General features: G+C 41.8%; 1 protein-coding gene across 3 annotated transcripts in view; it reads right to left on the reverse strand.

The window, feature by feature from the left end:
* Positions 1-12,106, reverse strand: part of Cd44 (CD44 molecule (Indian blood group)) — an 89,019-nt gene that overhangs the window by 35,797 nt on the left and 41,116 nt on the right. For 2 of the 3 annotated variants that reach the window (XM_021183498.2, XM_021183532.1), the window contains exons 4-5: positions 8,457-8,525; positions 5,555-5,776 (exon numbers count right to left, since the gene is read on the reverse strand). In XM_021183498.2, the coding sequence (XP_021039157.1) occupies positions 5,555-5,776; positions 8,457-8,525 (291 nt within the window). Of the gene's footprint in view, positions 1-1,175; positions 1,302-5,554; positions 5,777-8,456; positions 8,526-12,106 lie in introns of all 3 variants that reach the window. The other variant, XM_021183489.2, reaches the window with a different exon arrangement.

Genomic DNA, 12,106 nt, shown 5'->3' on the forward strand with positions numbered 1-12,106 from the left:
TTATGTCGTCTTAATGCACATGGGAATATGAAATAATAGGAACCCAAAATACCAGGATAAGTTAAAGCAGAGAAAGCTGAAGCCACCAATAAAATTCCAAATGCAATGATCAATGAGATTCGTTTTGCCCGTTATCAAAAAAGCCCAGTAACAATTCAAGAAGAAACACAGCTGCAAAGCCCCTTTCTTTCCCATGGCTTGTCCTATGAAGTCCACAGATACAATCAGCATTTTTCTTATTCTGACATTACTCCCCCACAGCCACCCACCTCAGCATGATATTAATCATTGTGATGGAGCAACCAGAAGAACATCAGCAGGGTTTCCTTAGCTGATTACAAGGACGCACACACACACACACACACACACACACACAAACACACATCCATTTCCCCATTTCTGTAAAGACAATGCCTATTAAGAGATATCTGTCAATATAGGTTAATAAATGAAGAATTCCCTATTACCTCCTATTATTAGAAACCAGTGGTTATCAATCTTCCTAGTTACAACTCTTTAATACAGTTCCTCATGTTGTGGTGATCCCTAACCATAAAATTATTTTCATTGTTACTACTTTACAACTGTAGTTTTGCTACTGTTATGAACCATAATGTGAATATCTGTACTTTCTGGTGGTTTTAGGTGACCCTTGTGAAAGGGTCTTATCTCCAAATAAGTTTCAATTCACAGGTTGAGAACTGATGTTATAGGCTGATTGTCTTCCCCAACCCCCTAGGGCAAAGCTACCAGGTCAAAATACTTGAGAGCTAATGACCACATATCCCCAGAGCTTATTTGTAGCTCCTAGACACTGATATAAAGCAACAGGTTATGTCATTTCTTGATGTTTTCAGAAAAGGTTTTCAGTGTCAAAATATTTTTTTAAAGTCTATGTTTTTTATTCATTAATCATTACTTCTTTCTTTTATTGGTATGATCATTTGGTCAGTAGATGCCTTTTATGAGGTCATCTCTTCAATGACATTCCTAAACACAGGAAAACTAATTTGAAGTGAAAGTAAGGCATGTAGGAGACACTTGGTCCACAGCCCTCTGTGGCCACTGAAGATATCAGAACCTGATGTCAGCCAGGATGCTGTCTGTATATGAACATCTATCCTCCTTAACACCTCACTGAAGACAGATGATCAGCAAAAAATATGAGAGTTTACCTGTAGTTGCTCTCGTTGTGGGCTCCTGAGTCTGAGTTGTGGACTGTGAATTACCAAACCAAGACCATATCCAATTATTTTGTTTCTGAGCTGCTGCATGGCTTTTTGAGTGCACAGTTGAGGCAACTAGATTAATTATGAAAATAGTGTTTAGTGAGATTCACCTATATGAAACCTGTGTTCTCTGTCCTAATAGAATATCTCTATTTATTATAGAATGAGGATTTCAAAAGGGAAGTTGAGGCCACTTTTATATTTCCAGACTCCTACTATCTAGCAGAATCTCGGGACATCATCAACAAGGCAGATTAGGGCATGAAGTCAGTGCTTCTTGGTCTTCTACTCAACCCCCCTCAATCATATCCAGAGCCAACTCAATCAGCAAAGTAACTCTGATGGAGAGAGACTTCCTTTTCTCTTGATGGCGTCATTCAGCCACGACCCGGAGGTCTTCAGTGCAGCAGAGCTGACAGTGGCTTCCGCTAATTTATCTTCAGAGATTCTTTGAGGATGCTTGCATCTTTCCTGTCTGTTCAGCATTAGACCCAGGTAGTCTGTGACAGCTGGCATTTCAAGGCTCCACCCACACTCATAAGCACAACTTTAAACTTTATAGTTGGACAAGAATTTTGTAGAGGGTGTGCACCTAAAATGCTGTCGGTAGATAAAACTTTCTCCAGGGTCTGTCTATCACTTCCCCATATCGAGATGACAAAAGCAAAGAACTATTGAACTCTATTCCAGTTAGAGAGAAGATGATAAGAACATTTTGTAATTAAAAAAAAAAACATTTCATTTGATTTTTAGGTTGGATTGGTTTCCAGAATGTTCCCCCATAGTAACAAAATAGCAAATGCTATTGGGATAATTGTCTGAATCAGCTGGGGCTTTAAGAAAGAAAATGTTTTAGTTTAAATGCTTCCCTGAAAATCTAGGTTATGGTCTCCACATACTGCAAGGTGATTCTTGCATACCATGAAGAACCTACTGGATTCCATGCGAACTCCAGTTTAGAATGGGAGCATCACACATAACAAATGTCAAAGATCACGTTAGTGAAAGCAGTGAAAGAAGGTAATTACAAGGCTCCCAGGAAGGCACCCACAAGAGGCTACAGACTGCCTCCTGTGGAAAACTGCACTGAAGATGCACAGTTTCTGACCCCCACCTGGAAGTACCCCAGAGAATGAGCTAAGAAAAAAATGGACATACAGAAGACAAAATGAGCATGATGTCACCTTCCTAAGTGGAGCTGTGTGAGAGGAGACAGTGAAAGAAGTGTCAGCCTAGGCGTGAGTTTTCAATTTGCCCCACCCATGTAAGGTCATGTAAGATGGAAAACAAATTATTCACTTTACACCCAGAGGACAGGAAGTAGTGCTGTCCAAGGCAGGAGCCTCGTTCCTAAATTAGTTTAGGCTTCTTGATTCCAGAGAATTCCAGATGACCAATAAGAAGGAACTGATGACACACCTCCAGGCAGATTCTTCCAAAAATAACATTTATAATAAGCAGCCAGTGGGATAACCCAAGCCTACTGAGCCTGTTGTTCTTGCTAGTTTTCCCTGGTGCCACCCACTGAGCACCCTAAAGGGAGGAATGAGCTGGTTAAGCCAGGCACAGCTTCTTCCATGTCCTCAGCCAGCCCAGCCCTTGACCTCTGTTCCCCTGCATGCTAATCTGCATCCACTCCCTCTCACTGTGTCTCAGCCCTCCACCCAACAGTGATAAGTAAGCCCTCCGGAAGCTCCTTATGGGACTTAAAAGGTAGGATTCTATTCAGAAGCTTAGATAGCACAGCTCTCTTGCTACCTGCTACATTCAAGTAAACTTAAACTGGTGGGCAAACTGGCCTCTCCTCCACACCCATTAAAAAGAACTGAGTAAGCCACATGCTCTCTAAAAAATAGGAAGGCAAAAGCTCCTTTTCCCTCGATCCTGAGCTGTGTTTTAGTTACCCTTCGGTCACTCCTTTTCTTTGATTTCTGGGCTAGGATGCTGTATCCGTGAAGGGCGATCTGCCTCTGACCCTCATAAACTTCAGCAGTGTCTGGAGCAGAGAAGACACATGATATGGAGTGAATGGATGAAAACCTCACTGACCCTGGTTTCTTTTTTGATATTCATAGAGGAAATGACCTGGGAGGGCACGGAAGCTTGAACTGATATACCTTGTGGATGGATGGTGTCTGTGTACTTGTGCATGTGTGGAGGCTACAGGTTGACATTAAAGATGTTTTCCTCGATTGCTGTCTACCTTATGTTTTGAGCTAGGATCTCTCACTGCACCTGAATTTGGCTAGACTAGTTAGGCAGCAAGCTGCAGGGTACCTCCTGTCTCCATTACCCTTGTTACTAGGATACAGATGCGTGCTGCCATGCTCAACCCTGAGACTCTGAGTATTAGAATGGATCTGGTACAAAATTAGCACCTTAAGATGGATTCACTGACTGGCCAGATTGAATGGGGAAGGAGCAGTGCTTAGGGAATGGGTTAAGGATGCTAATATATTTGGCCAATTACCCCTCTTCAAGCACATGTGAAACTCCCACCCCACACAGGTTGGGACTCCAGCTGTATTCAATCTCCACATGACAGATTTTGTTCGAGGATGTTCTTTTGGGGTGGGAAATAGGACTTTAGGTTAGACCAGTTCTGCTTCCTTATCAGACCACTAATTACTGTATTTGCCAACATCTGTCAAAACTGCACATTCCAATGAGAAGCACATCAGACACAGTTGCATCAAAAGGACAGGGGACCCAAGTAGCTGCACATAGCTCGCAATGTCACCTGCCTGCTCTGCAGAGGCCTCTGTGGAGAGGTATTTCCCAGGTCACTACAGACAACAAGGTGACAAATCATCAGAGAGGAAGTGACTTGGGAGGGCATGAGAAGCTTGTGAGCGTTGCCTCATGTGGATAGATGGAGTCTGTGTACTTAGGCATGTGCAGAGGCCAGGGGTTGACATCAAGATGTTATCCTGCTTGCTGTCCACCTTAGTTTTTGAGCTAGGAACCCTCACTGAATCTAGAGCTCACTGACTTGCCCGGGCTGGCTAGCCAGTGAGCTCCAGGTCTTCCCCGTCTCTGTCCAGTATTATGAGTGCAGATGCACACTGTCATGCTCAACTTCTTATGTAGATGCTGAAGATCAAAACACTCAGGTCCTCATGTGCTTGCCCGGCAAGCACTTTACCCATTGAGCTATCCCCGAACCCCCGGAATCTGATGGGGGATTCTTTTTTATTTTTTGGAAAGGCTTCAAAGAAATTTCCGAGAATGACTGGAATCCTGCACCCGTTCATATCAACCTTCCCCCTCACTCAGCAACCTGATAACAGAAATCTAAAACACTGTTAAGTGAGTTCAGCTTGCTTCAGAGTGCTCTGGAGGCTTCCTGGCTTCTGGGTGACAAGGGAATTAAACAGGGCCCTATCTTGTATATTCCCAAGCCAGTACGTTCCTGCCAAACGGTGAAAAAGCCAGAGTTCCACCCCTCTGAGTTTCAGCCAGGAAATGTGAAAATCCACACCATACTAGGAGGCCCAGTGAAGGCTTAGCTGCCCTTTTTTGGGTCTGAATAATCTTCCGCAGAAGGAGCCTGGCTATCTAAAACCTCATTCTAAAACAAACCATAGAGGAAGTGCAGAGAGGGAAGTGGAGGAGATAAAAATCTCTGAGCACCTTCCTAACAGAGCTCATCTGCACAAACCTGCAGCCACTCAGTGCTGCATGGGCCACCTCCCCTGCCATTACCCACAAATACCCAAAGAGCACTAGGGTCTTCCCCCACAGACTGCAATCCAGAACTATACAGCTGACAGAGGGTGATCAGAAAACCCCTCACTCTTGGTTCCTTGGCTGGGGGGGGGGGAGCATGGTTTGAAAATTAGGGTTAAGAATATGGATATTACACAATCAGAATCCCTAAGAATGGATCCTTTAAGGCACTAATGGAGCATACACTCTACAGTCCTGACTTTAAGAGAACAGTTTTCTCTATAGTGGAAAATGACAAGAATAAAACAAGCAACACCACAAATGATTTCTGTAACAGGTCGGAGGCACTGTTAAATCCTTAGGAGCAAGAGAAAATCGGCACCTTCCTGAGGAAACCCTTCCAACATGGCATTCCTTATCCCAAGGTAAGAGGTTCAGAGGTGAAGATGGAGGGGATGTGAAGGGGAGTAGAAGCCATGGCATAATGACCAGGAACACTGACAGGAACAGGAACTGGACTCCCTAAATGATCTCACCCACAGCTAGATGTCTAGAGATGGCAAAAAACAGACCCTGGGGTTTGAGTTACTCAGAAGGGCCGTTGGCATTCTGTCAAAGAACTGCTAGAGGAAAACCCAGGATGCCATTCTCCTTACTGGTGGCCAAGGTGCTCTGGATAAAGAAGGAGTCATCCTGATCTCCAGTAGGCTCTTCAGTAGGAAGGTAGGTGTGCATAATGTAGCCTTCTGGGGTGCTCTTCTCTATGGTGGAGCCGCTGCTGACATCATCATCTATAATGTGTGAAGCATCGATGTCTTCTTGGTGTGTTCTATACTCGCCCTTCTTGCTGTAGCGGGTACCATCACGGTTGACAATAGCTGAAGGAGATACAGACACACCTTTAGAAATTCATAGCTGATATATCTTGAGTATAGGAAAGATAATGGATTGTCCTATAACATGACATTAAAGCTACTTTCTTTTTGCTTTAAAAAAAATCTGTCTGTCTAGTGCTCATATAGAGTGTGTGAGATGTTGAGATAGTCCACCCCCTTCTCCCACATACTCTAGAAATGAAGAGAAAATTGAAGTGCTGGGAAGTCCCTACATTTGAATCTGAGTTTCGAATAGCTTTAGACAAGGTAAGCCTGTGAGCTTCAGTTTCTTCCTTAGTAAAGGAATGGCCCAGCCTTCTAGATGGGATTGTCATGTGCTGCACATGATTCACTGTTATTAGCACTCAACATAGTAAGTGGTCAAAATAAGAAGAGGCTCAATAAGTGATGCTTCTCCCACCCTATATAGTCCCTGAAATATGTGTACATTTTGTTACTCTTGATTCCATCCAAACCCAGGAAGGATTTGAAATAGTAGCCACACAGCCTCCACAAAAAAAGCATATATTTGCAATCCTTTAGAAAGATTCTTTTTAAAAGGTAACTTTTGTCAGTTTAATCAAACCCCAATTTCTGGCTAGAAAACTGGTTTGTCTAAATATTGACAGAGCTTCAACCATCCTCAGGGGAATTCAACCTTAAAATTAGCAAACATGAATATATATATATATGTGTATATATATATATATATATATATATATATATATATATATGAATCTTTAGTTTAATAAGAAAGTGACCAGAATGAACCAGAGGAGAGAAAGTAAAAATGAAATCAATTCATTATCCATCCTTAAAACACATTTTCTGCCTTGATCCTCAGCCATTTGCTGCACACAGCTACTTATGTGTACTTTGCTGGAAACTGTTTTTTGCTGAATTGCATGTGTGGTACCAAGGATCCTTTGTTTCACTTACCTAGCTTAAATGAAACTTTCAGTTAGAAAAATTTCAACATCTCAGCTACTCTGAACATCTAGCCAAGGCAATTTATATTGTCTTACCATTTAAAAAAATATGTACTTAATGTTTGTGGGTATATTCTATATGAGTTTCTATGTGCCATGTGTGTGTAGGAACCCACAGAGGCCAGAAGAGTGTGCTCGATTTTCTTGAACTGGAGTTATAGGCAGTTGTGGGCATCTGTGTTGGTGCTGGGAATTGAACCCAGGCTGTATGCAAACACAACTAATACTTTTAAAACTACGACATCTTTCCAACCCCCAGACAATTTATAAAGAATGGAGGTTTGTTTGGATTATGGCCCTGGAGTCTAGGCTGAGAAGCCAAGAACAGTGTCTGTGGGTCCCACTCGCTGCATCCTGTGGCCAAGGGCATCACATGGAGACTCAGCAAGTGAGCCAGCTCAGGCCTCTCTTCCTTGCCCTATAAAAGCTACTGATATCATCAGGCTTCATCCTCTTTACTCCATCCAGTCCTAACTACTTCTCAAGGACCTCAATTCCATTTACTCTTAATGTGTGACATTGGGAGTTAGGTTTCTGACACATGAATTCTTGGTGGGTGCAAGGCGGAGGAGTGGAAGTGACATATTCAAACCATGTTATTGATAAAACTTCCGTAAATCTGGACTTTGGAGGGAATTTTTAGAAACCATGGAAACTGAGCATTCCTTAAGCATCTGATATGGGCCAGGCATGCATGAGGCACATTAGAGTTGTATGATGATTCTCACATGTTTTATCCTTATACATAAGAGAAGAGCGAAGCTTAGGGAAAGTTGATGCTCTAATATCACATGGTAGTTGTTGGGATGCGAAGCATTCTGTGGCTGCCACAGGCACAGGCCAAGTGAAAGGCTGGATTTACACAGTCTGGGAAGGCATCCCACTACTGCCGCCCCTATGTCCACACCCTCTGTTGGGGGCTGGCTCCAAGGAAGCAGAAGCAGAAATCAGCCTTTTCTAACATTGTTCTTCTTCCCAACGAGATGGGGCACAGAAGCAAAAATCTCTAAGGTTTTATAAGGTTACCTGCTGGAAAGCTCTGAGGAGGGTTTCCCATCTTCTAAGTTAGCACATGTAATTTTCTACAGATGATCTGAGGTGGGTGTGCCACAAATGTTATTGAAACACACATCAGGGAAGCCTGTGTCCTTCATAGCATGTACATCAGTTATAAATGCAGGGAATTCCCAAGTGGAAGTCTCCACCTATTAGACTGCTTTACTCTCTCTTAGACAGAGCACAGCTCAGGCACATGGTCTTCTACAGTTATAAATTGAAAATATTATTTATTTTTTCTTGCCCTTTAAATTGATTTTTAAGGTTGCCCTCAATTTATAACAAGTGATGTTGGTTGTCCATTTGTAGTCTCTTTTGAAAAACAAATGTATTTTAAGTAGGAGAGAGGAAACCACAAGAAAAAAAATCAAGTAAATGATAGTGCTGTGGAATACATGGATGGGTTTGCAAACTGTGGATGTGGGTTTCAAATGACTGATGTTTTAGAAATGGGGTGTAGGGTAAATCAGAGTACAGTTTCAAGCCAGAATCAGAAAGGGGAATGGGTTGTGGAATCACAGCTGTTCTTCCCTTAAGGATACAACTTAATAGCCTATGCAAATATTAACAATAGAGAACAGGTCATATGCCTTCTTCAAGAACAAGACAGATCACCAGAAACAAGAAGAGGTGCGTACTTATGGTAACGGGTCCATCGAAGGAATTGGGTAGGTCTGTGACTGACGTACAGTCTTCTCCAGGAGGGGCTGTGAGGAAGGAAAACAAAGATATGAAATAAAAATACATAATTTTAAAAATCTTCACACATTATGTCCTATTAAGTCAGTTAAACTAACATTTACTCTAATTGTCCTAAATAACTTTCTTCCCTGAAATTTGGTAAATCCAAAAGGGACACACCTTTGTAATGTGCTTTTACAATCTTATTTAACTTCAAAAGTTTCAATAAGCTTACTATTCCCAACCCAGCAACTCCATTCATTAAGAAAGGCGTGCATTCTAGGTCAGGTGTGTTGACACTTGCAAGCCCGGAGCTGGCAAAAAACACTGGGCTATCCCAGGACTGCGGGAGGCAGGCATTCTGTGTCTGCACTGTAGCAAGTCTGAGGTTTCATGTTTAATTAGAAATAAGATAGACATAGGCCATTCTCTAATTAAGGATATCATTAGAGAGAATTCTAAAACTCTTTTCAATTAAAAAAGAAATGTATAATCATTGTGAAAATAAGTTAAAATGAAGGCATGTATAGACGATCATGAAAAATAATTTATAATCCCAGATATAAACTTGGGTGATGAGAAGCTGGTGAACACATAGAATTGACATGAACATTGAAAGACTCTGAAGATTAAAACATTGCCAATGGATTTACCTGACAATCAAAATATTTAGTAAGTAACAAATTCCTAGTCTTATATTAAAAGATTAATAGCTTCATTAGTTTGGCTAATATTTATGAGTGCCTTCTCAATGTGCAGGGCTTCTCAGTGTCCAGTTAGGGCTGGCCACCTTTGACATGGCTACTCATGCTGTCTTAACATATATCATTTGGCTCCTTTTTTCTTGTCTTCTATTTATCTTCTACCCCGATCCCTTCGCTATGATTTGGGCTAGCTGGTCACCCACACGTGTTTTTTGTAGCCTTATGGCCAGTGCTGCCTGATACCATCAGAAGCCAGAACCTGTATACTACCTTTCATGTTATTTCCTAAATCCTAAAAGCAGACAATGTGACGTAACTACTCATGCCCCGGTGCTTGGTGCCCATCAGTACCTAGAGAGCTTACAAACCCAGAGAGCTACAAGGTGACTTTGTTTTAATGTGAGGGTTGGTTCCATTTGTGTGCTATAGGGCTCCCCCCTTGTTTGTTTTTCTGAAACACAGGCTGCTCTTACTCTTATAGTTATCCTGCCTCAGCCTCTTGAGGGCTGGGGTTACGAAAGTGTTGCCATCAGACTCAACTGCATAACAGCTTTTAGGGTGTGCATTTCCACTAAAATTTTAAAAGAGAATTTGTTAGGTTGGTTTCCTCTAGAGTTGCTTTCTGACAAGGATGAAAGAAGAAAGAAATTAATTGGTGGGTGGATACATACAGACATGCATGGAGGTTTGGAGGGACAGAGGCAGGCAACTGTCAGACAACTGTCACAAGGAAGGCCGGTCACAAGCATTTTTAAGTTCCCTGTCATAAACTGTTGCACACTCAGAACTCAGGCAGAAACAAGTAGTTGGGCAAAGAAGTAGTGGTTGCTTATCACTAGCAGCCAAATATAAAGAGGTAGTTTTTTTTTTTTTAAATCAAATCAGTTATTTGAAAACAAAGGATGTGCCAGCTGTAGGCATCTAATCGTAAAGAGTGGGCTTTAGGAAAAACACTCTTGCAAAAGTTGCTATGTGAAAATTCATTAAGAGAACCTGTAAATGAACAAGTCACCACCGGCAAGGTGAGAATTCCATCCCTTCCAGACCAGTACATACCAGCTTTGCATTTCTTCTTCATGTACACCATGATCTTCTCTTGCCCGTTTTACTTTGTGGTGATTCATATGATTCTCCTACCCCCCACCTCCTGCTTGCCAACCCACCACAAAGATGTGTGGACTCTACAAAATGAGTACTAAGTTCATCTGCTTGGGCCAAAATATTGTTGAGAGATTCTTCTCATTGTCAAATGAGAAGAAAAGAGAGGAAAGATCTCAATTCTCCAAGAAAGCCCATCTAACATGGTAACTCCTAAAACGGTCCACAAATATCAACAGAGGCCTGTGGATAAGCCTGGAAAGAGATGCTCTGAGTAGTGACTAGAGGATCCAGGTTCATCCCCTCTTTCTAAAGGCCACTCAACACATACAGGCCAGGTCATAGAAGAAAAAGGACAGCCAAAAGATGAACCTGCTCCTATCCCTGATTCTAAGGAATTCACAAGGTCTTAGAAAATAATACTTCTCTAACTCTTTATTCCCTCTTCAAATCTCCTTATTAAAGAGTAAGGACAACGTAAGCTACTGGAGAGATTTGGAGGTATTAATCTTTTTCTTGGGGCTGAGCCAATCTGTGCGATGTTTCTAGTATCCGAATGAGGAGCATCCCCAGAAATGGGCCTGGGAAATTTCCTGGAACAAAGTTGCGGTGGATGCTGCATGTCAACAACACTGAGGCTTGTCTGTCAATGATAAGTGCTCACACAGAGCCTCCTCATGCTCCATTTCACCTATAATTTCATACACTAGTTAAATCTGGCCAGGATGCCGAGATGCACAGTGACCCAAATATGTAGTTACCATATTCATTCATGCTCGTGTCCACTCAAATGACCTCATTTTGGAACTTCAGTCTCTTAAGCAAGGCAGGGCTGTGAGTATCCCTGAATACAGGGGTTTGTTGACTAAATACTAAACTGGGCTTCCCTGGGGCTGTATTCTCAGAATGGTTGGCTCCTCTGGCTCCAAAGGGCTAAGATGATAATTATTCAGTTTAGGTGCCAAGCTCTGGGTGCCAGCTAGAAAGGCGCTTCCTCCAGGGTTGATACACTGTAGGTGTTCCGTGAATACTTTTTCCAACAATTCTCAAATAAATGAGTGAATGGACAAGTCACAAATGTAAAGTCTGCTCCTTAATTCTACTGTAAGAAGAGAATGTGACATCTTAATGAAAGCAAGCTTTAAAACATGATCATGAATTTATCAGTCATTTGTGTCAATTCACCAGAAGTCACCAGGCTCATTCAAGTCAAGTCTTAGATACTGAGAGATGAGGCAGGAAAAAAAATCACAAAGCCTTTTCTTCAAGCTACCATATTTTTCATTGGGAAGCCGTGGAAATACGAGCAGGGTTTTAGCTTGTCGAAGTTATCTGCTATGGTATGCATTGCTGCTTTCTCTCCCTGCTGCAGGTTTATGGGTATATCTTTCCCTGGGATCTTGTGTTTGCAGTCCTTGGGTTAGGTCAAAACTAAGACTCTTTCCAAGACATTCTTGGCAGGGAGCTAGACACTGCCAGCATCTTTAGCTCACTTCATGCTCTGGCATCCAGGATATGCAATATGCTTATCCCTAGCCATACTTATTCCCCTCTCTCCTTTCTGTATTTTCTATATTATAGATTCAAGAAGATTGTTAATTCCTTTAAGACAAGAAACATAGTTTCTGGTTCTTTCCTACCCCCAATATAATTAGCCCAGTAGTGTGAAGATACTACTGATAAATAACTTTGAACTTAAAGGGAAATTATAAAAGCTTATCAATATGTGGGAAATAGAAAAAAAGGGAAAATGATACATTTTTAAATGTTACTACTTTTAACAGTCATTTGGGTGTGAGGCAGAT

The sequence above is a fragment of the Mus caroli genome, chromosome 2 (genome assembly GCF_900094665.2).
Source record: "Mus caroli chromosome 2, CAROLI_EIJ_v1.1, whole genome shotgun sequence".
Classification (NCBI taxonomy): Eukaryota; Metazoa; Chordata; class Mammalia; order Rodentia; family Muridae; genus Mus; species Mus caroli.